We start from the raw sequence: 27,033 nt of genomic DNA on the forward strand, positions 1-27,033 counted from the left end.
TTAGAGTTCCGCAACTCCAACTCACTTATGTCAGTGGTGTTCCCGACCAATAGAAATTAGACACCTGGATTATTTAATACTATAAACGGAAAGAAATTCTATTAATACAAACACTAACATGAAAGGTCTTCAAAATCCTTTAGAATTCTTACATAATATCTATTTGGAATTTACATAATCACACATCGTGTAGTAAAAAATTATTGTAAATTATTTTATTTAAAATTGAATATAAACAGTTATTGACGAAAATTGATTCTATGATGTACGATGAATGAATATGATTGGAGGATCTAGTGAGGATCCTCTCTCGGGAGTGAACAATTTTTTTAAGTGAAATATTATTAAATTCGAATAGAAACGTTTACATAAAAAGTTAAAAGTATTGAACAATCAGTCTGATTCGGTTAGGAGTAACCATTAAATGGGCTCATTTTAGCCCAATTGGAGGGCCCAACAGTATCAATACACTTGTCGCTCCGCCTCTCTCTCTCCCTCCCCCCTCGGTCTCGCGGGAACGCTCGTGCTGTACCCGTTTTTTGAAAAGTTGCGAAACGGTTTACTTCTTCAAATAATCAGCTGCTCCTGCAGTGGTACAGTATCTTTCTCTCCCTCTTTCGACTAAAGTTTGAATTTTTATTAGTTCCTTGGTTGTTGATGAATCTAGGGTTTTCTGCAATTGTTTAATTTACTTGTTTTTAGGGTTTTGTGTTGCTTTGACTGAATTTGGGTTAGAGAATTGCTGGGAAAAAAAAAAGCACATTTTTTCTTAAGTTACTGAAGTTTGTTTGGGTTGTTTTTATCAATGGTTTATGATTGGTTTAAATTGGAGACGTTTTACATGTAATTTGAAAGTTTTAATTCACCGAAAAAGTTGAAATTTTTTTATGTTTTGGTTTCTCCAATTGCAATTTAATTTCTTGGATTTGTTTTTGTTAGTCTGTATAAAAGGAGACTGGTTTCTTTTTTTTTTAAATTAATTTTTGCTTAAAAAAGAATGAAGCTGTACTTAAATGAAATTATACCTTAATTAGCTTTGGTGAATGGTTATGTGCAGTGTGGAGCAGGGACAGATTAGTTTTTGGTTAGGAGATGAAGCGGAAGCGAAAGAACAAAAAAGGAAAGCCCAAAGGGTCTGTAGCAGGAGGAAATGAGGCAATTTCAAGTGGGGCAATTGTAAATTTGGAGGATGGTACAAGTATGGATGAAGATGGTAATTACTATAATAAGTATGAGTCTGGAATGGTCGACCAGGACTGATCAGCATATCAATCTTGCCAATATTAAATCCTGACGGCTCAATTGATAGGGGAGTTGGGAAATCAGTGGGAAGAGTTAAAGTGAAGCTTAGGACTTTGAGAACAATGGATTCTCAGCCTACTTCTGATGCATACACAGAAAGTGATACAGATAAGAGTGGCCAACAAGTTGGTTTGGAAAGACAAGGTGTGGTTTCTGAGAAAATGGAGGATAGTGCCAAATCATTGCATGAAGTAAACGTTGGTGCTTCTGGGAACGCGTCGAAGAAAACTGGGAGTGTAAAGATTAAAACATCAAAGGAGTTGGGGTCTAGTGTCAACCACAGTATTGATCCTGTTCCTGCACGGACTGAGAGTCCACATAAAAGAGAATCGAAGGAGGCTGGTGAAGATTCTCGTTATAACAAGCAAGAATTAGATACTGCACCGACGGTATGTTAAGAATTTTGAAATAAATCGTGTTTCTTTTGGGTCATGTAAACCTTTAATTTAGTGTCGTCGGTTTCTGTTTCAAGTGTGCTTTGGTGTACGTGCTTATACTTGTCTTCACTTATCACTTACACAGATGGTAAAGAAGGTGATGAAAATGGATGCTTCTGAACCCTTTAATGTCCCTATGAATCCTGAAGCTTTGGGAATACCTATTCCTTTTCCAAGAAGTAGACATTGTAAATTATATTTTATAAGCCTGAGGCTTAATTCAGTTGTATAGCCCATTGTTTTACGCATATGCTTTTAATGGGATGTGGTTACATGTGGGCATGAGGGGTTGGTCTTCGGAGCTAGAATCAAGAAATGATTTTGTATGGATCCTTTCAAAGTGTAACCATGCTCCATAATGTAGAAAGCATATGCATACTGAAAAGTCGGTTGATTGATTTGGCTATGCTCTCAATGATTTGCTAGACGTCTGTGTGCCTCAATGAGATGATCACAACGCTCGTAGAAGTTCATTTTGCGACTCAAGTCCATCAAACGTGCTTAGTCTTTAGGAACTCTATTGATAAGATTATTCAATAGTTGTTTGTTTATATTTGTTTCATGCGACTCTTGTCGGATACACATTGCACAAAATTTGAACTTGAAGTCTTGAACAATGCCTTTTCTTTTTCTTGGTTTTTTTTTTTTTTTTTTTGGTGTGCTCCATTTCATCTCTTTGAGGTTCGATTTCCGACTGTTATGCTATGAATACTGCATCATACCTAATTTCCTTTCTTCATGCTTTTATTAATGACATTGTGTTTTGTTTTGTGGGCTTGGGGTTTGTCTGGAATCAGGATTATTTTGATGTGATAGATACACCAATGGATTTTGGAACAATATGCAGTAATCTTGAACAGGGTCGCAAGTATAATAATTCCGAGGATGTTTTCAGAGATGTGGAGTACATTTGGAACAATTGTTATAACAGTAAGGGTGACTACATTTTGGATCTTATGAGGCGGGTGAAGAAGAATTTCACCAAGTATTGGACTGCAGCTGGGTTGTATAATGGACAACCAAGAGGAACTAATGGTGAGTGTTTTACAGCTTCGCCTTTTCCCCTTGTTGATACATTTTAGTCTTCACTTTTATAGCGCGATACTAGAAAAGCTTTTCTTATGTTTTGAGATTTCTTCCGTTTTCAGAAGGCATCATAAAGCGGATTGCTTATGTCCTATCTGTGTTTTAAAGCGCTGTAGAAGGGAGCGTGAGGAGAATGATCGAATTGCAAAGAGCCATGGAGCTAGTGATAATAGTCTTGTTCAAGAACTCAAGCAAGAGGTAAACTGGAAGTTTTAAACTTTTAGCCAATGGATCCATTCAGAAAATGATTTTAAAGTGGGTTTTCCCTTTGAATTCCTGCAATCAGATGCATTGCTAAGTACGTAATCAAGTAAATTAATAAATATATAAAGACTACGCGAGAAATTTTAAGAGATGTCATGAACTTGTAAGATCTTCGTTCAAAAAAAAAAAAATTGCAATTTTGATTCAGCGTTGAAGTTTACAGATCTAATGTACTCAATGGAGGGTGTTTTCATTTGCATACAGTATTGAAATTAGGAAGAGTAACAGGAATTCGAAATTAGGAAGAGTAACATAATAAAGGACTGTTTTGGACAGTAGCCTTTTACTAGTGAAAAAAAGGCCCTTGATAGTTAAATTGCAAACTTGGTGAATATAAGTTCTTATTACCTATTATTTATGTATTTATTTTCATTATTACTAAGCTGCTGCTGCTAATACTACTATTATTGTTAGACGATTCTTACCTTATTACTTTTGAATCTCCTTTTGGTTAATAAAATTGATCTCTCATTAGGAATCTTCACTTGCGGAAAGTCGTGGTGGGATTTCATCTTCGGATATGGATGGATCATTGGAGCCCAATATCAATGCGGAGGTAGAAGAAAAAGGAGAGGATGCAAAAATGGGGGTATGCAGACAGCAGTATGGTCCTTCAGGGGATAAGCAAGAGAAAGAGGATGATGAGGGGAAGGAGGAGGAAGATAGTGACACAGAGATGAAAGACGAAGATGATGGTGAAGCACTAGAGCAGTTTGAGAAGGCAAGAGAAGAGCCTAATAAGCAATTGCAACCAATAACAGCATATGCTTCCGCCGGAGTCCAAACTGATACAAAGAAAGAGAGTGCATCGGTGCACCATGAGGAAGGAATTGTTGCAGATATACAACCTAAGGTATAACATTTTTGTTTCTTTGGCATCAACCATGTGTTGATTTTACTTAAGTTTTTACTCATTTACAATATATGCAAAAGAAAAAAGAGGAGAAAACGGCTTATTCAACTTCAAAGAAAAATCTTTTCGTAAGTTGTCTTCAATATTTAATAAAATCAATAGAAAGTAGACGCTCAAAATATTATTAATTTTTTCACTTAAGTAGGCAACCGGAATAGCTGGCGATATAATGGTTGGTGTCCTGGTTGAACATATATCGAACAAAATTGAAAATGAAAATTTTCTATCATGGAATAGAGTCGAGGTATCAATGGATACACACCGTTTTTTGTATTCGTTTTAACAGTCTAATTGTGAAGTTTAACAAAAGTTGCTACTGCAAAAGGAGAGCATTTTAATTCTTGTTTTTCAGGAGGTTTGAAATTTGCATCTGAAATTTAGTCAATTTCGAAGCAGTATATAAAAATTTACTCACTTATTGGCCTAATTCAGTCGCAGGAATCGCGAGAAAGGCAAAAGAAAGTTAAAAGCATATGAAAGCCTGCAGTTTGAAAATCCCATGCTATTGTACCTTTGTGGGACTCTCTTCCCTAACAATAGTAAGTCTATCTGCCACTCAGTACTACAGTCTGGTGGTATTCCTCTTCACACAGCTATTAACATGCTCATGAAGTAAGTCCCTATCTTTTGGGCATATGAGGTAACTGAAATATCCCTGTACATGCATGCTTGGGCAGTGCAGTTTTAGTTGTTACTGATGCGTAATGGAAAATCGAGCGGAGGATGGAAACTCAGCTATGGTGACAAATGTTCTAGATAGTTGTCTTCCAGTTCCAGTCATTCTCTACTTTCTTTCGAGTTATGTTTGTGAAGTAATAGCTCAAGATTTTTCGATGGCATATTCCTCGTTGACCGAAAGGAAAAGGATTGTGGTTCTTGCCTATGAGGGTGACCCAAGAGCAAGCCAGAGACCTGTTAATTTACCAATGATGCAGCAGCAGCAAGAGGTGCTAAATTGGCCGTCTCAAGGAGCATCTCGAAATCTTGTATCCATTATATATATACTTACCTGACATCGTTTTGGCACTCTAGGACGGTGAGGGAAAAACTCGTGCCTTCGGTTGTGTACGATTTTCATAATAACTACAGGAGTAATTAGAATGTTTAAAGTTGGCATTCGTTGTCTATGAATTCTCACTAGGTTAATTTAAACGAATTACGTGTAGAGTGCATTGCTATAGTCAACTTAGTTTCACTTACAGTCATCAGATCCAAGCCGCTTGCCTTTGGTACTACGAAAAAATGGAGGCATTAGTATTGGCAATGAGGCAATCCTTAATTTGGAAAATAAAACATCGTTTACATGGTCATCGATTTACAACCATTAACTTGACATCTACTGCTTAAAAATGCTTCGGTGTTCATGAACTTTTTGAGAAATTTGGATCGACAATGACTGCACCATGGGCTGTGAAAATTGGCGCCCGGTATAACCCAGAAAGTTGAATCAACAAACATCCACTGTAGGATAACTGTCGGCTTTGGTGCAGTCACGCGAGAGTCCCATGAACTGGTGCAAACATAGAATGTTTACCCTTAATGCAAACCCCGAAGACACATCTTCTCTAAGAGTCCACAGAAGTCCACCGCAAGCATCAGACAGGGTTGCCGTCTTCATCTCATGGCAAATCGTATTTCACTTGTCCAAGGTACAGACCACAAGCAGGCGCCATGGGACTAGCAGCAGTCACCATCTTTGCATTCAAGATCCTCTCAACTGTAAATTCCATTTCATTAGGACAGAACAAGGGGTTAGATCATTACAAGAGAAGGATCAAACTGCAAAGAATAAAAAGCATGGAAGAATCGATGCTGCCCACCATCAGGTATTCTTAAATCTCCGGTGCCAACACATTTGAGTACACCAACAAGCAGTCTAACCTGCGTAAATCTCGACAATCAGTAAACAGATTGTAACTGCTTGAACTGGAGGTAGATGGACTATAAACGGTTCTGTAGAACTCATGACAACTGTTAAAGAGGGCACAAATCATTTACATGAGAGGTTTACAACGTGAAAATTTTGAAAACTCAGAAAGGAGAAGAAAAATTTTCAAGTCAACATAAACAAAAACATTATTAATACGTATACTGCAACTGAATCCCTGTTCATTTTCACCGAAGTTCCTAATGATATATTTTTTAAGTTATTTTACGGGGGATGGTGGTATGGTCATTAGGGACCTGAACACTGAAATACTTTTAAACTAGCAAAGTACACACTCAAAAAGTAACCAAAAACAGTGCAAACTCGAGAAACATTACCCTCTCCCTGTGAACAGAAATCAAGATCACATAAACAGCAGGTGTTAATAAAAAAAAATTAGAAAAAGACGTTTAGGAAGAAAGAACATTTATATTTAAACAGCAAGTTAACATTGTGTACAGTTACATAATTTTAGAGCATTAGTCTTTTGTCTTTAAAATATATATATATATATACACACACACATATATATATGTGTGTGTGTAATTACAGAGCATCCAACACATACAGGAAATAAAAGGAAATAATATGCAAGAGGTTTAGGAAGAAGAGCTCAACCTGGTGGTACAGAAAAGAACGTGCTCGTGCGGTTACCACAAAGCAACGGTGCTTTTTTCTCATGCCAAATCCTAGTCCTCCATTGAAACTAGAGGATGTATCAGTCTCAGATTTGTTAGCGTGGGCATGAGGATCTTCCTCCACCAAATTGTTTTGTTTCCTCTCCATTATTGATGGAAAATAAGGACTTGACACTACCTCAGAAACATTAAGTTCATCCAACGTTCTGATCGGTGATTTTGCCTATAGATAACATAATTTAAAAACATTAAATTAGAAATAGAAATCCGTATCACCTAATCAAGTCTTCAATGAGTTTAACCGTGGAGTACGGACACTTAGGACTGTTTCTATTCCAGTCTTGCCTATGATAGCAGGAACCAAAAACAACTTAAACTCGCAGATAAGTTCTTGCCAACCTTTTGGTGAACTTTAACTCACAGATGCTTCGTCAATCTGAATGAAGATTAAGAAAAGGAATATCTCAAGAGACAGTGGATACCAAAGACCATAAAGAGATGGGAATATAATAGATGCTTCTTCAACCAATAAAGATACATCTCATAGTACACACTTTTTTTTTTTGGGTTGAAAAGAAACAAAACCCTCATAATATAATATCAGTGTCAAAAGCAAACAAGGGGAAGAACATTAAATCCTAGCTAATTGGGAGGTGAGGAACAACCTGACAACCCGCTGCCCTAAAGGAACTAAAATCATGATGTCCAACCAAAACTTTGCATGCTTCCTGCATCAATTTGAATCAAGGAAATTGCATTAGACGGAAAATTAATGACCAGATATATTTAGAGCAAACATAATATTTGGAAAACTGCTAAGGAACCTGCATAGCAAAAAGATCCAGCTCCTCGGGTACATGCCATGCGCGGTCTTTTTCAAAGGTTGACAAAGGCTCTGGTCCAAACAGAAGACGGTAGAAATACCTGAAGAAATTTAAACGAAGCCTGTGAAACAATAAATCATGTATGGTTCTAGTCACTGAATTTAATTATACATGAATCGGGCCTAACTACATTATTCTGACACAATCCAAAACAAAACTGCCATGTTAAACATTCTAACAGCAATTAGCGTACAGTAACCCAACCATTGGAAGGTTATGATCAATTCTACAGAAGTTTCATTGGTGGATACCACCGTACCATGTGAAATGATAGATAGCTGCAATCTTGTTGACATTTGCCAGACTAACTTGAATGTACTACCATCTAGTCAAATAAGCATGGAAAAATCTTCATGCATACTGTTACTAACATATATATGAGTCCCCATACATAAGATTGCATTTGTTTTCTCCATAATCGAGATTCATGAGTACTTACGTGCGCTCTTGGGCTTTATATCGAGCATGAAAATCAGCTGGAACACTTCGAACATCTATCACCATTACATCACCTTCATTCTTCTGATGGAACAAAAACAAAGTGTCAGGATCTCCTCATTAGAACAAAACTATAAAATTTCAATTGGCTCTGGTTTTAAATCTGCAATCCACATATACAGTCCAACTAAGTCTCCAAAATGATATTTTTGTGATTCGAACAATTAAAAGAAAGCACACCTGTAAGAAATGATTCACAGCTCTTTTGACAACTGAAGGTTCATGGGGTTCTAACTGCATTTAAACACAAACAAAAGTAACTTTTATAGCAACCAGAACCGTTCAAATATGATATCTTTATAATTCTTTTACCAAAAAGTACAAAGGAAATTTAAATTGGTTGAGTGTAGGTGTCTCTGTGTATGCAATCAACAAATGTTCGTCTACCCACGCTGAATACCAACATAGGGCTATTAAAAGACAACAATTATCACCGACACACTTTCTTTAACTAAAAGGTCCTTGAAATTTGAGGGCGGCTCAAAGGCCTAGTCTTTGGCTTCAGAATATGATTTTTTTAACACATTGATAAACATCAAATTTACTGCAACCTCATGGGAATGAAACGGCTTCCATAACAGAACAACCAAGAATGCTAATTTAACTGCACTACTTCACTTCTCTTGTCCCATATTATATGCAGTGCATCACTGTTATAACACATTATTTTTAAATGACATACCACTTCACCAGGCTTCCTTTTGCTTATGCGCTCGACATCTACATGACAAACATTCGACAAGGCATGGACTCCTGCATCCTACAACAATAAAAGGGAATACATCCACCCCATCTCCCAGTTAATATAATGCTTGCTAGAAAATAAAGACCACAAAGTGACACTTAATACTGTCACTCTTATACTTCTTCCGAGTTACGAAATAACAAGTCGAAGAAAACTAGTGATAGTAAATTCCAAATACAACGAAGTCACAAGTAGACTTACAGTTCGACTGGAACAGAATATCGAAACCGGCTGGCCAATAAATTTACGAAATGCCTCCTACAAAATTCAAAAAAAATCAATCAACCAACCACTTGATTTGCAACAAAATGAACATTTCGAACAATTCGTACACCGCAACTCAACGATCCCATGACGGAGGAAATGAAAGGACAATACAATTCAAAAGCAATGAAATTTTCATTGGTAACGAAAAAAGACGTAGCATTTATCACTCAAATCTTAAATTTCACAGAAATCACCTCAAGGACTCCAACAACTGTGCGGCAATTGGACTGCTGCTGCGAGCCCGAAAAGCGAGTACCAATGTACTCGATTGCCAATAGATACCGCTGGATTCGAGCCTGTTGGCTCATCGGTTGAGGTTTCTGTGACTCCTGATCGCCGACGCTGAGATCGTCGGCGGTTTTGGAGACCTTTGGAGGCCTTTGGGGAGATTGGGAGTTACTGATGCTATCTAGTTCGAGTGGGTGCTTAAGATTTTCTGACATTGATTTTATCTTCGTAATTTCTTCGGCCCCAAACAGTGAATTGGGCTCTAGGGTTTTGGGATTGCAAAGTTTCGAACGTTGGCAAATCAGGGTTTAAGGGCTTTAGCTTACCGTTTGAATGCAGGGTTGTACCAAACCCGACCCGCATTGCAAAAAAATTGAAAATGCCAAAAAAAAAGTAAAAAAAATCCACTAAAGAATCCATCACCCAGATGACAGAACACCAATCATAAGAACAAAAGTCGACCGCCACCACCGATCACTCATAGTTTTGGATTGTCTACTAATAAGAAGAGATGAGCACATAACCTAAAAGTACTTTCTGATCGTTCGAGCTGGTTGGCAGATTTGATAACTATCTAGCACGAAGTTCCAAGGATAGGTTTGTGCAAACATAACTCCAAGCCATGTGTTGGCCATCGATGGGAAAAAAAGTCTATGAAGAGATGTAAATGTTGTCAAGCATAACTCTCGGCTAAAGTACTTTCCAACCACTCTTGGGGGATCAGTGCGCACACCACTCAGTACAAGTCAACCCGGAAAACCATGCAATTAGCTTTGAGCAAATATCACTTCTCTCCACGTGTCATATAGATAATAGAGAAATAGCTTATAGGTCGTATCTACGTCTTCGGCCCATTAAATGATAGGGCAGTGAGAAAATTAAAGACCCAAGACCTTTGTGGCTCACTTAGGGCCTATACAAGATGGTAAAGTGTTATTCTAATCCACAACAAATGTATATCAGATCACTACAATGGACGTAACCCATATATCTAGGTGAACCACTTAAATTCTTTTGTTCATAAAGTAACTTTATATTCCGAGCCCAAAAAACGGTTGATCGTACTGGTTTTTGTTGGCCACCCAGTAGTTTTGAGCATAAACAAATTTAATACGATGGTGACCGCGCATTGGGGTTGACTCTACAATATTTTCGCATGATTTGAACTGTTCACTTTGTAAATCTTCATTTAAAGATCATCCTTATATAAATTCATCCAAATCGAAAAAGCGTTTTAGTATCTAATTGTGACATAGAAAATATAGACAAGACCAATTCGCAATGAAACGATCAGGTCAACAATCAATTGGCTAAATGATTTTCAATTGAAAAATGTTTGGGAGGCCACATTGGTGCATCATCACATGTGACAAGTGATTTGTACATGCCACATCAATTAATGAGTTTATTTAAATAAATATATTAATTTTATGAATCTCCTGCCACATGTAATGGTACACAAATATGATATAATTATTGGATCTCCCAAGCATTAATCTTTTCAATTTGACCAAACTAATTTATTTTTCGTGTTGGTAAGGAGTAAACTAATTATTTTGGTTGGTGAAGGGGGAATATACTAGCAGTGAGCCATGGGGGACAAGAGGGCTACTGCTCACATTGTCAATATTCTTTGTACATTTCTTGACCAGCTGCTCCAGAATTAAAACAACTTGCCCTGCTGGCATGAACAGGTAAAATGTATTTATTATATCCAACTTGTCGGGTTAATTACTAATTAATTAGCATGGTGCATATACAAATTGGAGTCTTGGTCTTGGGAGTATACATGCATATATTTTTTATTTGGCCTCTCGTCAAAAGCTTCTTCAACCGTCCACCTCTTCTCACATTCTCTTCAAACGCAACCGCTTATGTTCATTCAAATTATCCAAAAAACATCATGATTTCACTTATCTGTATAAAAAAATAATGGTGGGACAATTTCTCTTAATAAGTGCATATGTTTTATCTTATGTAAATATTGTGTATCAAAAGTGAGAGTAAAATAGGAAAAATAGGGATATGATTGTTATTTTCTCAAAAGATACAAAATCACTATTTTGCCCTCCTTATGTAAGTGTTGTGGATCAAAAGTGAGGGCAAAATAGAAAAATGGGCAAAAAGGTGACAAGGAGGGTTCTCTTAATAATAGTACTAGCAGAGAGTAGGGGTGTGCACGGGCCGGGTCGGGCCCAATTTTGAAAGGACCGAACTGGACCCGAGCTTAAGAGAAACGGGCCGGGCCGGGCCGGGGGCAACATTTTCTAATATAGGAACCGAACCTAACCCGGCCTAGTTGAAACGAGCCGATTCAGGTCGGGTCAACGATTCCTTTGCTTTTTTTTCTTTTTTTCTTTTTTCTTTTTTGGGATACAATTCAATCGATTTGAATTTGATACAATCAAGCCAGCTTTGACAATAACAATCAAATTAATGGGCATGTCAAGATCTATCAATAACTATCATAAACAAGCAATTAAACACAAACAAAACCAGAAAAAAAATTCAATTGAGATTAAGGTATCCATCCATGCCCACACGCCTCCTTCGTATTCTTTTGCAACTCAATAACAGCGCCCGAACCACCGCCACTCAATGCTATCTCCACCCATGCCACCTCACCATTAGATCCAAACCCAGTTCCAAATAGCCACGCACAATGAGATTCAACGCTACCCAACTCAGATCTGCCTCTTCTCATGCTTAAATTCAATTTAATTCAACAAAAGTTTCAAACCCAGTCGATTCAAATTCAATTCAATAAAAGATTTGAAATTGAAACATTACAGAGGTCAAGGTTCAAGAACCCAACAAAATCCCTAAATCTAGAAACCTTAATTTAATTTTCAAACCTAAATCCCTAAAATGTAATACCTTAAAACTGAAGAGGACGAATGAGACGTCGTGCGCTGCAGATATGGGTCTAAGTCAGACGGAGAAGACGTCATTTCGAGTTGTTTGACTTCGTTCGTCCCTTTGAGTTCGTCAGAGAGAGAGTGACTGATTTCCAGATAATGAGTCGGGATAGATTGAGGCCTAATGATGATGGCAGCGGACGGCAGAAGGCTGGGAGCGAGTTAAGAGAGATGGAGGTCTGACGATGATGGTGGTGGGGTACGGAGCTGGGACGGTGGAAGGCTGGGAATGAGTTAGGAGAAGGTCTCGAGGTATGAGAGAAATGAAAGGAGTCGGGGAGGAGAGATAGAGAAGACTAGGGATGAGGACAAGAAACGGGCCGAGCCGGGGGCCCGTTTCCTCCCATTTCAAGACCCGCCCCGCCCCGATAATTTCATATACCCAAACCGCCCCGCCCCGTTTGTGTTTAGAAATTTTGAACTCGCCCCGTACCCACCTCGAACCTGAATTACCCGCCCTTACCCGCGGTTCCTATACCCGTTTGCTCACCCCTAACAGAGAGCACACACTTTGTGTGTATGAACAATTTCTTTTAATAAGTAATAAGTGCATATTTTTTAAAATATTACATAATTACTGTTTTGTCATTCTTATGTAAATATTGTGTATCAAAAGTGAGGGTAAAAATTAGAAAAATAAGTATATGATTGTCATTTTCTAAAAAAAAAAAGGGTAAAATAGGAAAAATAGGGATATGATTGTCATTTTGTCAAAATGTACAAAATTACTATTTTGCCCTCCTTTTGTCTATAATGTGTTTCAAAAGTGAGGGCAAAATAGAGAAAAAATAGGGAAAAAGATGTATCTACAAAAATTTATTACTTATCTTCCAGATGCTGTACAAATTGGAGTCTTGGTCTTGAAGTAACACAAATTTATTACAGATCTTCCAGATGCTATACTGCATCACATGCTTTGAGTTCGTTATATACAATAACAACGAAGTCTTTTCCCACTAATTGGAGTCGGCTATATGAATTTTATAACGTCATTACGCTTGATTCTGTGTCACATCTTCTATTAGATCCAAGTATTCTAAGTCTTTAACTCCAATTTGTAATGAATAGGTCAAACAACGAATTACATTTGTTCATATATATCGAATATATATACAAGTAAAAAAATTTTACAAGCCTAAGAAATAGTCTAAGTAAACAGTGAAATGCTTGGTTCCATATGATTACGTTGAAAAGAATCGAATCTTTGTACAGGCAAGTTGTTCGTTATATAATACATTATTTTGCATTTTCGGTAGGGACGAGTACTGTGGCTGGTCATGATGGGAGATGTCTGTTTTGTTTAGTCATTTTCTGGTGTGAGAGAAGAGGGGTGTTTGGATATAGCAAAAATACTAACGGGTGTTTGGCTTAATGTCGTTTAAAGGGTTTCGAAATGAAACGTGGTTGACCAGTTGACCTTATCCGCTTCAGAAGTTAGTGTATGGGATCCTGAGACCCCAATAAATATTACCCTTTTAAGAATTCTTAAGCTCGTTAATTCGGTGTAGCAGCTTGAGCTAGTACTTTGAGCTTATGGCTGCCCCCACAGTGGCGTTAGATATTGAGAACTGGACACGGGGAACCGAGAGGTTAGTCGACGAATAATTAATATGCTTCTTCCTTTTTTTCATCTTTTTTTTTTTTTTTTTTTTTTTCAACTGAATAAGAATAGGTTTAAAATTCGATTCCTTTCAACGTAATCATATGAAACTGAGTATTTCATTGTTTACATATTTCTGACTATTTCATAGGCTTGTAAAAAAAATTTACTTGTATATATATTCGATATATATGAACAAGTGTACTTTCATTTCAATTGCATTAAGCTCACTTTTGTTGGTTCCCAGCACAGTTCTACGACGGATTAATTCGTTCGTGCATTCTTTTTTATCCAATTCGATGAGACTGCAATTGTTTTTGCGATAAATATATATTTATACTTTTATTTGTCTTTCTATTGTTTATGCAGCACTGCAGGTTCTCAAAATAACAGCATCGGGAGACAATTAACTAATTACATGAGAATAGATGAAGGACGTTCGCGTTCATCAACCGAGACGGGAAAAGGGGCAACCGTGAAGGAAATTCTTGATCCACGGGGACGCTTCGGCGTAATATGGTCTAAGATGTTTGTGATTTCATGTGTGATTGCAGTCTCGCTCGATCCTTTCTTCTTTTACATTCCGGTCGTTGTTGAGGAGAAGAAATGCATAAGGAAGGACACGAGTTTGATGACTGTAGCTCTCCTCTTACGTTCACTCACGGATATGACCTTCATAATACATATTTTACATGAAGTTCGTGTTACTAGTACCAACACTACTGCTGTGGCCATCTCCATCTTAGTTGACTTTCTCGCCATTCTTCCCATCCCACAGGTAAACCTAAACATTTTGATAAGTAAAATGTTTCCCGAGAAAAACTTTATCGATTGGCTGTTTCTGCTATATGACGGTGAGTGGCTAAAACATGCAGTTTAGATGACATGTGCCCATTTAAAGACACACCGTTTTTAACTGTTTATGTCACTCTACATTAGGACGAAAAACTTTTTTTTTTCGTTAATATTGTCATAATTTTCTTTATAACTTTTGAACCACATTATTGCTAGCTCATTGTGATGCACAAAACGGATGAACTTTGGAACAACGTAAAGTGTCAAGTTATGACCTTCGCAAGGTTGTTTCGGTCACTAAGTGTAGGTAAATATGTAAAGAGATAGAGATAAGGAAACAAACACAAGATATACATGATTGAGATAGAGATTTGGAAACCAACACAAGATATACATGGTTCACCCCAAGTTGGGCTACGTCCACAAGGGTAGAGTTCTCATTAATAATGTAAAATTTACTAACACAAAGGTTTAAGCACAATCATTAGTAGTAAGTTCTAATAATGGATTAAGTGGAATAATAGCATTAGGGAGTAATTCTAGGAGAATGGTCTCCTTTTATAGTTGAAGAGAGTCGCTCACTCTCGTTCGTGGTTGATGTGGAACTTTATGAGCTTTATTCTGATGTTGACACGTACCGTGTTGTGAATGGCCTCTCGGTTGGAGCAAAACTCATGTGCTTTGGCAGGGATGCCTCAACACGAATCCTTCCATGAATCTCTGAAGGTATAAAGTTCACAGGTACTCGATAATTTCGGAATTGATAAAGTATATAGGGTACAAACAAATCATATTATCCAATGTGTAACTAGATGATTTCTCTTCGATATATAACACCCTTGACTCTAATTTAAATCCTTTCAATTTGTTTAGGTGGCAATATTGTTGTTCTTTCTAGATCTGAATGGCTCTGAGTATTTTTACAAAAGGAGTAAGATTTTGAATGCGTTTCTTCTCCTTCAATATCTACCAAAGGTGTATCGGATTCACTTGACCTCTAAGAAACTTAAGCCAAAGGCTGGAAAATGGGCTAAAGGGGCATTCAATTTCTTCCTCTACATCCTTGCTAGTCATGTAAGTTTCAATTACATTAATTCTCATATATAATTTCTTTAATCTTTCCTTTTATTTTAGTATTTTTTTTTCTTTGCTCAAAGTTTTCTCTTAAAAATGTTGTCTAGTAACATTCATCTTCATTTTGTAAGTGAGAAGTCTTAGGTTCGACTTTCATAAACAACAGCAAATTTTGGTCCACTATGTAGCTTAGTCAAACTCTAGACTCCAATATCATTGTATCAAAAAAATAATCCTAAAAAAAAACCTATGAACAATATATAAGAAACTTTCTAAAGAGAACCCTAGTTAACCCCATAAATATGGCAACACATGACACCAATCAGAGAAAAAAAAATAGTAGTCAGCTTGATAGTTTTAGTGGACCAAGAAACCAATAGCTAGTCTAATATGTTTTTAATTCATTTTGCCAATTTTAATGAATAAGAACCAAATTGTTATTGGTCCAAAATCACACAAAAGAGCAAAATGTGATTAATCCTTTATTTTTCAAGAACTTAGCCTTTTTGTGCTTGTTTTAATTACTAACTACGTACCTTGCTGGTGTTTTAGATAACAGGAGCCTTTTGGTACTTCTATTCTATTCAACTAGAGATATCATGTTGGCATCGTGCTTGTATGCATCATCCTACGACTCCAGCATGCATGTCTACATATTTATGTGATGGCGCCACTCCTACAACTTCAAGAAATATATCCTTCCTTGGTGAAAAGTGCCCTACCAATCCAACAAATGCAACCCTATTTGATTTTGGAATGTTTAGTAGCGCCCTCGAGTCTGGTACCACGCAGTCAATGAACATTCCACCAAGGATCTTTTACTGTTTTTGGTGGGCTCTGCGAAATTTAAGGTTCGTAGATTTACTTACAACATAAATATTTTATTTTTCATCAAGTAACTAATAGAAGCCTGAGTATACATTTTTGAATTTGATATTAAAAGTGAATGATAAATCGATGTGTTTTTTATGTTTCAATCTCAACTTTTGTTATTAAATACAAAGTGAATGACTACGAATTTTTTATGCTTGGTGACCGAGAGAACGGAACTTATACTCATTATATACGTATGCAGTCTTTATAATAAGCTTTTGACATTAGTATTTCAAACATTCTTTATGAAATTTTGCAGTGAAATTTTGCAGTTCTTTTGGTCAGAATCTTCAAACAACTACTTATGTGTGGGAAAACGGACTTGCAATTCTTATTTGTGTCATGGGTTTGCTACTGTTTCTACACCTTATTGGGAATGTGCAGGTTGGTAACAAATTAATCCGTCCAACGTTTGTTTTTCGTATCTTTTTCTTATTGTATATGGTATTAGGTACTTATTGTAGGGTTTTAGGAACACCGTAATAGGGTTTTATGACATTTTCAAGTTAAAAGACGTGTTTACTATAATGGTGTTATTAGAAAAAAGGTAATTAATTTCAAGTTATAACACGGGCAGGTTCCGACTCTCATACTTGAGACTTCTCAGTTTCATTAGCATACGTGTTATTAATCTACTCATATTAAAATACATCTTCTTTTTATTTATGCATTATGCCTAAAATGACAAAAATATATTGTATCGTACATCTATATTATAACAATTAACAAGTGGACTAAGTAACACCACTTGATTGTATTAGGGTCACACAGAACAACTGGTGTTCAATGTTTAATTGAATGAGTACATGATCTTTCATTCAATAATATGGACTAGTGATATTCTTTTTAAGTGTAAGTGGAAGGTTTTAAGTTTGACTTTTATCGATAACGAGTTCGAACCAAATTATCATGAAAGACCTATTGTGTTGCTTAGTCCAAATTCCGACCCCTTAATATGAATATATCGTTAAAATATAATTATATCGTTATATTTAGGAAAAAAAAAAAAACCATGGTTATTGTCTAACCATTGCCAAACTACTCATATGAACTTTATTAATTTTGTGTTGTTTGCCTTTCAACATAAAACTCAATTTCATTAAGAGCTAATTTGGAAGTGCATTTTAAATAATTGAAAGCACTTTTAAAAAAAAAAAATGTTTTTGGGTTTCAAAGCCACCAGAAATGGTTGCTGCAAAGGATCAGTTATGTGTTTCTTGTATGAGCAATTCAAATGCTTTTCCAAGATTGACTCCAAAAACATTTTCATCAAAAACACTTTTAGCCATTTTGAAAGCACTTCTAAATCAGCCTTAAATCCCATTAATGCATGCATGCATATTCCCTAATAGTCCAACATTTTATGAATAACAAAAGAACGTGTTTTCGTGTAAGAATTGCAGACATTCCTTCAGTTGGCAACTATGAAATCAGAGGAAAAAAGACTAAATTCAGTGTTATCTATGAAGATGCAAAGGAAAAGGGTAGATATACATATGTGGATGGACAGAAATGGTATCCGTGATAAGCATATGAAGACAGGAATCATGAAAAACATAGAACAAATATTGAAAGGAAACGAAGATGTTGATATGGTGCACTTATTCTCTATGCTACACTGGCGTGTCAGAAAATCCATAAAGCACCATCTCTGCATGGATACGATCAAGAAAGTAAGTTGCTTTTGTTTAGATAAGAAATTGAAGATTTATTTTACTGGAAAACTTAATAGATGATCAAATCCAATTTCTAAAATGATATAAGTTATCAATATTTCGTTAATATCTGATTGGTATTTCATCAATCTTTAATCGGTATTTTGGTGATTTTTTATTTTGATCTATTCAGTAATTGTCATTTCTTATCTAATGATTTTAGTAAAATTTGCTTCTTTTTCAGTGTTTAATAGCTTATTCTGAAGAATCTAAGAAATTTTTCATTGAACAATTCGATGATTATTTAGTCTAAACTCTTCTTCTTAATTATCAAAAGAATCAAATAAAGAGGGAAATCAGCAAAAATCATTGAAAAACAAATAACAATTGCTAAGGTGATCAAAATCAATTATCTATGATATATTGAATATTTATCAAGGAAATAATGGTCTCCATGTTTTTTATGAGCCTCCTGCTTTTGTGGATAGGTTGATTTTTTAGGATGATGGGGTTTCCTTAGACCCATTTTGTTAATAATTAGTTGTTTTTCTAAGGGTCTTTTGACACACAGTTTACCAAAAGAAATAATGATCAGATCAGATATCCATGATGAGAATTTGATCATTTAAGAAATTCAATTGTAATTTGGAAATGATCGAAGAAAAAAAAAAGCGTTTAATATTGATGCTCCTATTGAATTCATTCCTCTCTTTTTTCTTAAACCTATGCATGATATGAATTGAATCTTAATCTTGATTAGGTTCCTTTGCTTCATAATTTGGATGAACAAGTATTGCAAGCAGTATGTGGAAACCTTAAGCAGGTAATGTATGCCGAGGATAGTTTTATTGTCCGAGAAGGGGAGCCACTTGATAAGATGTTATTCATCACACAAGGCATTGCATGGATCTACGCATCGTCGTCTAGCAACACTGGAGGCAATGGATGTCTTCAGAAAACCGACTTCTATGGCGAACAACTTCTAAGTTGGGCACTAAAATCTTCCTCGTTTTCTGATATTCCCATCTCGACCAGAACTGTTAAGTCCCACACCAAAGTTGAAGCCTTTGCTCTCATGGCCGTCGACGTGAAGTGTGTAGTCTCTAGACTCTGGTGGCATTTCAGCAAGGAGATGTCCAACTCGGAGGATCCTAGGCCGGAGCAGTGGGAGCTCTTAGCAGCTTCTTCCATACAAGCAACTTGGCGCCGCCGTCACGGAAGACTATAAACCGCTGCCAATTTACTGAGGCCCTGAGGATCGTAGCTAGTATCAAGAAGTTGGAAGACTATGGAATAATTGTAATTAATTGCAACATGATTATAATAATGAATGGTTTTGGGAAAAAAAATCACATCAGAGCGTGCCTAACTCGTATGATCCACACTAATTCAAAAATAAAAAACTAGGCGAGCCAACAAAATCCGAATGCAAAGAAGCAAGAACCACTGACGGAGAGTCACAACCAATGATGAAGAAGATAAATTGATGCCAGTGAAATAATCCGCAGCCACAACCCCTTCCCGGTAAATGTCAAAACAATCTAAATTCATCATCCGAATGAGAGTCAAACTAGTAAACCATTGTGTATGGAGAGACCTAGGAGGAACAAACTCAAATAAGATTGATGTAGAACGGATGGCAGAGTGGATTGAAGGGTAGCGCGGAAGACGCAAAACTGGCAGCAAGGCTGCTGGTATGTAGGTTTGGTTGTCGGAAATAGGGCTTCTAATTTGTCTTTTGAAGAAAACGACGCAATGATCAAAACACATCAGCTTCACTCGTGACATAAGGGCAATTTTTGCCAAAAACCATCGTACTATACCAAAGCAACGTTTTGGGTTTTAGGAATACTACTTTGGAAATTTGTTAATGGTTTAATTCCTTTTCTATTTGAACACTAAGTCCTATTAGGGTTTGGTTTTGCGTTTTGAATGTATAAATACACCTTGTTGGTGTCAGGATTGATACCAGGGCGGAGACCAAAGCACCGAACCAATGATGGTTCGGCGCCGTTTGCTGCCCACCATTTAACCATTACCAGAAATCCAGTAAATCCAATTCCTTCCTTCCCACGTAGATCACAACCATTTCAAAGAACGATTTCGGCATTCTCATGGTTTCACAAAATTGAGACTAGAAGTTAGGTGAATTTTTGGTAATGCAACAGCGTAACCACACGAGCACACAACAGAGCACGATGGGAGCGTAAAAACCCGAGCACAAGACAAAGCACGATTGGGGCAATCTTAAATAAATCGAGTGGGCCTATGCTGCTTCCAAAAGTAAAAGCAAGGAACAACACAAACTGTGTATTGAAAAAAAATCAATCTTTCATGATAGAGCGAAAAGAAAAACATCGATTTCTAGGACAATTTGCTCACAAGAAATTCGACTTAAGACTCAACAGAAAAATAAGCCAAGCACAAAAACTAAACTCACAAACCAGCTTAGATAGAAAAATTGAAAACAAAAATATAGCTCAAAAAAAACATCCTAAGAATCAAAACCTTCCAGACCTAAGGCGATGTGAGAGAACCCATTCACGTCACTGGCAGGCGTTGAGGGACATATTTTTCGTGAGCGAGATGAGAGAACCCATCCTCATCCCACCAGACTCGACATCAATGTTTCTCCCTCCAGCATTCATATGCTTCTGCAAAAGGAGGTTAATGGAAAAGGAAATTCAAACTTTAATTAGCCGCAACTTTTCGTTCATTAAAGTTGAGGGAAGTCGTATCTAAAAGTACAATATGTAAACACTATACACAAGAAAAAAGTAGTTTGCAAAAACCAACACAGCTCTTAAACTCAATAAAATAGATATCGTACTATAATATACATTAATCAAAGAAAATAAAACTTACAGTGATATCACCATTATCGTAATTTTCCATCTTCAAAGTTGCGGGTTTATTGCCCCTTTTGGCTTGCAGAGACTTCTCCCGATTTTCATAGAACGTAAAGTCATCTAGCAAAGATGTTTTAGCTGTGTAACTTTTAAAAATGTTCAGCATTTCCAAACCTTGCTTGTGTCCAATCTGAACATTATAATACATGTGAAAAAGAGTCTTAATTACAATCATGTCATAACAATGAAACAGAGAACATCCAATAGAGCAAACAAGGAAAATGAAGCTATAATGTGTCACGAAAAAATGCAGCAGCCAATGAGATCAAAAATAAAAATTATACCTCCTGAGTGTCCCGGGTAAAAGTTACTGGTCTGTTGTCATTGTTTTCCAGGATAATGTGCCGCAACTGAGGGTTCGGTATGTCCTTTATTACATGCCACTTTACTGGAAAGAATCCACTCCACTTGTCAACTTGCCAGAAATCCATATCTTTATTAAAATCTACCCGTCCAATCATCTCAGCTACACCAACAAACTGTCCGCTTCCGTTTACCTGAGAACAATAATAAAAGTTTATTCTCAGTGCATGACCGGGCATACTACATAATGAAACCCTATAACCCAAAAATCAAGAGAAATTGCATATACCAAACTCACCGAGAAGAAGAGAAAGATGGGGCACTGAGTGTTTGTCTCCCTCAATTTCAACTCTGCATCATGAAATGCTGCATCTAATTTCTTATTGCCGTTGGGAGTGCTGGCCCAAACATCATATTTAATGGACTTATGGACATCATCTTCACTGTAAGACTTGATGACATAAAACTTCGCTTTTTCATGATCTGTCTGAAAATCTGGTAAGTTATATTTATCCCTACGAACAGTGATTCCTAGTTCTTCCTTCTCAATTGGTGAGTCTAATGGAGAACTATTGTTGCGGGACCTTGGACCACGTGTCAACTCAGCTGAAGATTCAAAATCTTCATTCCTGTTATATTTTTCCCTTGACTTGAATCTATCATTTCCATTCAGAATTCTACCATTTGATTGGTAGTATGTTTGACCAGTAGGAGGAAACAAACCATATTTCTGGTTAGTAAATGATGAGAATCTTCCTGCTGGTGGGTAGCCCTTCAAAAGACCCGCTGAAAAATCATTGCCCAGATGAGGAACCTATAGAATAAAATTTATACTAACAGTTAGATGGTTCTTGTTATATATCAGCAAATAAATATGGAAAGTTATCATGCAATGCAACACATAACATCCATTTAATGGCTCAAGCAAATGCCGGAATCTTTTCTAACACTTAGAAATTCCTGAACCAAAGTTGCAGAAATTCTTTTCCGAACCTTGTTTAATGACTTGCCAGGTTGTGTCAGAGGTAGAGGCTTGGAAAACTTGCTTGCAAGAGGGCCACTGGCTTTAGTCGATGTAAAACCATTTGACCTAGATAAAGCAGTTGACCCAGGTCCAGCCTTAACATTTCCAGAACCAGCATTTGCTGCAGTCGAGACGTCTCCACCAAATGTTGAGTCCCAAGAATAACTAGGCGCAGCTTCTGATCCGTATGAAATAGGTGGTTGCATATATCCTGAGGAAGGATAATACTGCTGTTGGCCAACACCTTGCCCGTCCATTCCCATTAGAGTTCCTGGGGCATATGGGTTATAGCTGGGAAGGTAATACAACATTGAACCACTGTCTGACTGAGCACCCTGGATCATCATCAAGGAAAAGAATAAAATTACTGCATGCTCAATTAGAAGTGGTCACATTGATGAATAAATTTAAGCATCCAAGGCCTGATTGAAACAGCCATACCGTATGTGAACTATTAGCGTGCATATAACCATGATCATCCATCTGTGTAAACGATCCAGTATATCCTGCACCCGCAAGAAATTCGAAATTTGAGTACCAAAATGGATCTAAGTTGAAGAAATAACAGGTACTTTGACTAAAGCACAATTTAGACAAACCAGACTATATTAAACACTCTTCTGAATGTGTTCCCGTTTTTTATTCCACGATTTGATAACAGGGTTTCATGTTTTGATGAAATATACAGCTTCACTTCTTCAACAACAAAAACTTTATTGTGGGTTTCACGTTTGAACTGTATACTCATGCTAATTGCCTAGTTGCAACCATTACAAATAACAAAACATCCAAAACAAACATTCAGGAATCAAGCTCACTTAAAGAATAGACATTTACCACTCTTCCTACGTATTTGTTTATTTTAGTGACAATAGACAGATGGATTGCAGAACACGTAAGTTTTAGTACAGCAGCAAAGGTTTCCTTAAAAAACAAATTGTATTCTTCAATGGTAATCGCCACTGAAAAATAATCAGAATGCAATAAAATTATACGTGCAAAAGATGATAACAACAAAGATCTTACGCTGCTTACATGCATAAAGAAGAAATTATTTCTTCCCAAGTAAGAAGTTACAATTGAAATATAATTAGAACCTCAAGTTAAGCATTCTATAGAAGTTAAGTGATCAAAACTAATACAATTCGCCACTAAAAACTCCACTAAATTCACGGCTTTAGTAGAACTCTATTACACTAATAAATTCAGATCAATTACAAAGAACCATTTTGACATCTAACCTGGGTAATAATAATTGTAACAGCTAGTAGGTGGATAGTAAACACCATGCTCTCCAACTGAGACTTGATCGGTCTCACCTTTGATGCTAGAGGTGGCATCCAATAAAGCAGACATGGACTTTGAATCAGATGCTATTCCGTCTTTCCCAGAAACCTGGAAGAGAGATACATAGAGAAGAACAGAACTATGAATATTATAGTCAAGACCGAACCTCAACACATTACCTAAAACTCACTCATGACCAAATAAATAAGCAAACAAACAAATAAAATGTAGAAAACAAAAGTACTTTTTTGAATGAGATAAAGCAATCCAATAAAAAGCTTAATAGAACACTTTGAGAAGATGGACAGCCAACAAAAATTGTTCAGAAAATTCACATGAGGCATACCAGAGATGCACCAAAGAATCATGAGGAAACAACCTGACTAGTAAAAAATGGGTATCACATACAGTTGAAGTTTTCCAATACCAACATGGGACTAATTTTTATTTTTATGTACACGTACAGTCCAATCAGTTGGATCATCCAACAAGGGATCAAGCAACAAAGCAGGTCGGTTGTACTCTGACCCAGACCAGAAGGTAAGAAAATCCAAATCAAAAGAACAAAGCTATTTGGGTTTGTTCGGGTCTTCTACTATGAATGATTAAGAATTCTAGTTGCAGCTAATCTCATTTAAGCCAACAATACATCAAACTACTAGAACCAAACCTTTCCCACTCAAGTTATGCACTTCTCTATACAACAGAGAATGTTTTAGTGTTTTCAGCACCAAACACATAATCATCACAACCGGCAAATTCAAACTTTAAGGATACAATTAAAAACACACATGCTACATTGGTATTGGAATACAAAATCCAATCAAGACATTTGTTGTTTGGCTTTTTTTTTTTTTTTGGGGGGTTGAAGTAGGGACAAAAAGAGAAATCGTTAAAAATTGAAACATCATGAAAAGAAAGGTTTTACATACCACTTCTTGATCACTCAATCCAGTAACAGGATCTGCCGTCACTACAGTGGATACAGGCTCTCCTGGAAACAGATAGTCAAGAAAAACATAAGATCTTTGCCCATGCAATTATAAAAAAAAGATAAACCTATTAATCCAAAAGAAAATTTTCAATTAGGTAGGCAAAAATTGAAATCAACCGGTCAATCATATGAATAGAACTTCAAGAAAATCATCACAGACTTGCAAAGACAAGCTCAAGAAGAGGAAAAAACGCGGGACTAAACAGAAAATAATTTCATAACAGCTATGCAAATCAAATACAACAACAGTGTCAAAATATATAATTTCACTCCAATACAAACAGTTCATGAAATTTTCTTCCATGACAGCACATACCAATGGCTTTTCGAAAATAATTTGCTCCCAACACTTAATTGATAATTTAAAACAAACCCAGAATTTCTTTAAACCTATAAAACCCTGCAAATATGATTGTCTACTCAAACTTCAACCAAATTCCACTAAAGGCTAAGAGTTGGTCAATAATTACCTTTCTCAATTTTCTTTTCGCCCGCCATTACCAATCTTTAAAACCCAACTCAGCCTAAAACCGAACAACAAAGACGAACAAAAAAAGAGAAGGAAAAAAGAATTAGGGTTAGTAAAGAGTAACACCACTACTATCTTCCTAGGGTTTATCAGCCTTAGTTGTGTGTGACCCCAACTGAATAAACTCTCCAATTAAATTAATTAATTAATTCTAATTAAAAATTCAATATGAAATTAACCCACTTCTTTTCTTATTTTAACAAAATTTTACCAGTACACTAGGGATTATACTTTAAATGAGATTCAATAAAATAAGAGGGGGCAATGTATGCAACAGGCGCACATTAGCAAAGCCATGAAATTAGGTGCGCCTAAAAAAAGATTCGATTTTGGCATTAGATACCCTTTTTCCTTCTGATATGGATGGGTCGTCTTCGTCTTCCTTTTTTCTTTGAAAAAAAATAAAAAAAAAAACTCAGCGGAAAAATACGAGGACAAATAAATAAGAATTTTCAAAAGAAAATATCTCAGGATAAGATATTTTCCAGGAAATTTCCTTTTTTCCCAAGAAAATCTCTCTGGTTTCAACGCAGAAAAATCCAAACAAACAAAATCCAAACTAGGAACAAACAATAAATTCCGCACAAAAAAAAAAAAAAGAAAATCAAGGGGGGTTCATAGTCGAATTTCATGTTAAACGCAAGAACTGAAAAATTAAAAGTTGAAATTTTAATTTAATTTTCACACAAAAACAAGCCGCTTCCACCAATCAAAACAGCCAACGAAGCGAAAATTTGATTTAAACGAACAAAAAAGGATAAAGCTGCGAAGAGAAACGAACCTAAGAAACGCGGATCGAAACGAGTGAGGCCGATCAGGCAGAACCGCTTCTGCGATTGGAATTCTAGAGAGAGAGAGACTGAGGAGAGAGACGGAATTAGTGAGACGAGTGTGTGAGTCGACTGCAGAAGGAGTGGGAGGGGAACCGGCACTGACGTACTGTGTGGTGTAAGCCCTTAAGAAACAAAGGAAGGATCGGAGGGTCAGGATTAGTTCCTAGTTTTCTGAAGAAGGTTTTGGGGCCGTTGGATTAGTGAGGTCAGAGTAGCGGGTGCCGACGTTTTGGGAATTGGGCTTTCTCATTAGTTTCCCGTTTGTTGTTTGTTTGGAGGGATTTAAAATTTGTTCTTTCGGGTCGGTTTTATGAATATTTTGCTCGTTCTACTCCGCTCCATTTTTAGCAATATAGTTTGAGGACATGACCTTTCACCAAATCATCGTGGCCAAAGGCCGAGAGCTACGGTTAGGATTTTCTTCCTTCCCCTTTTCATTCTTTTTTATCTTCTTCTTTCACATTTTTTATTTTCTCTTTCTCTTTCTATAAAAAATTAATATAAAATGTTGACGTGGTTTAACGGTGACCGTTCAAATAGAAAGAAAGGGAATGAGAGGGAAAAGGGAGCAAACGTCTTGCCAGCGGCTACTTTGGCAACTACAACGAAGAAAGCGACGGAGTGGTCAATTTGATCAATGCACCGTTGCACAAAAATTACAAATCTGCAACAAGAAGTATATTACAATTGGATTGGTCACCATAAGTGGCATGCTACATTGAGAAAGAGCCACATGATCCAAACTATTTGAAAGGGAGTGAAGTTAAGAGGGTATGTGAAATACCCTTGCTTTGGCTAAAGCCACATCACACTAGACCTCAAGGGAATTTCAGCACTCCAGCTGGGGGGTGGGTAGCGAAGGTTGTGGGGGGGATGGATTGTGAGTATGAGATAGAGGGATGGGATGAGGGAAGGTGGTTGTGTGGGGTGAAAAAGAATGGCATGAAAGTAGGGAGAGTGGAAATGTAAGGAAATGAAGACAATACAAAACGATGATAAATACCGGAAAAGTATGCCATTAACTCTCAAAACGACAACGAAAAACGACGT

General features: G+C 36.7%; 4 protein-coding genes across 6 annotated transcripts; 2 read left to right on the forward strand and 2 right to left on the reverse strand.

Annotated features, from left to right (window-relative positions):
- Positions 1–516: 516 nt before the first annotated feature.
- Positions 517–3,100, forward strand: LOC137717858 (uncharacterized). Its single transcript, XM_068457354.1, has 4 exons — positions 517–593; positions 1,058–1,691; positions 2,537–2,774; positions 2,888–3,100. Exons 2-4 carry the CDS (start codon positions 1,365–1,367, stop codon positions 2,929–2,931), a joined length of 609 nt encoding a protein of 202 aa, XP_068313455.1. The 5' UTR covers positions 517–593; positions 1,058–1,364; the 3' UTR covers positions 2,932–3,100.
- Positions 3,101–4,444: 1,344 nt separating this feature from the next.
- Positions 4,445–9,449, reverse strand: LOC137717857 (uncharacterized). The gene is made up of 10 exons (XM_068457353.1): positions 9,156–9,449; positions 8,896–8,952; positions 8,632–8,709; positions 8,130–8,183; positions 7,891–7,973; positions 7,392–7,491; positions 7,233–7,295; positions 6,548–6,790; positions 5,823–5,883; positions 4,445–5,719 (listed from the first exon to the last, which is right to left on the reverse strand). The coding sequence occupies exons 1-10, from the start codon at positions 9,402–9,404 to the stop codon at positions 5,622–5,624; spliced, it is 1,086 nt and encodes a 361-aa protein (XP_068313454.1). The 5' UTR covers positions 9,405–9,449; the 3' UTR covers positions 4,445–5,621.
- Positions 9,450–13,511: 4,062 nt separating this feature from the next.
- LOC137717994 (cyclic nucleotide-gated ion channel 1-like) lies at positions 13,512–19,472 on the forward strand. The gene is made up of 7 exons (XM_068457522.1): positions 13,512–13,696; positions 14,077–14,485; positions 15,376–15,576; positions 16,129–16,427; positions 16,722–16,833; positions 17,853–18,122; positions 18,865–19,472. The coding sequence occupies exons 1-7, from the start codon at positions 13,641–13,643 to the stop codon at positions 19,330–19,332; spliced, it is 1,815 nt and encodes a 604-aa protein (XP_068313623.1). The 5' UTR covers positions 13,512–13,640; the 3' UTR covers positions 19,333–19,472.
- A 916-nt stretch (positions 19,473–20,388) lies between these two features.
- LOC137717533 (YTH domain-containing protein ECT4-like) lies at positions 20,389–26,087 on the reverse strand. 3 transcript variants are annotated; one of them, XM_068456928.1, is made up of 10 exons: positions 25,932–26,087; positions 25,092–25,145; positions 24,560–24,621; positions 23,660–23,735; positions 22,782–22,846; positions 22,310–22,675; positions 21,615–22,130; positions 21,298–21,510; positions 20,970–21,143; positions 20,389–20,758 (listed from the first exon to the last, which is right to left on the reverse strand). In XM_068456928.1, the coding sequence occupies exons 2-10, from the start codon at positions 25,117–25,119 to the stop codon at positions 20,651–20,653; spliced, it is 1,608 nt and encodes a 535-aa protein (XP_068313029.1). In that variant the 5' UTR covers positions 25,120–25,145; positions 25,932–26,087; the 3' UTR covers positions 20,389–20,650. The 3 variants fall into 3 exon arrangements, with proteins under 3 accessions (XP_068313029.1, XP_068313028.1, XP_068313030.1); XM_068456927.1 differs by having other exon boundaries at positions 23,582–23,735; XM_068456929.1 differs by lacking the exon at positions 25,092–25,145 and having other exon boundaries at positions 23,582–23,735; positions 25,932–26,001.
- Between the last annotated feature and the right edge of the window lie 946 nt (positions 26,088–27,033).

This window comes from Pyrus communis, chromosome 15, assembly GCF_963583255.1.
Source record: "Pyrus communis chromosome 15, drPyrComm1.1, whole genome shotgun sequence".
NCBI classification, from domain to species: Eukaryota; Viridiplantae; Streptophyta; class Magnoliopsida; order Rosales; family Rosaceae; genus Pyrus; species Pyrus communis.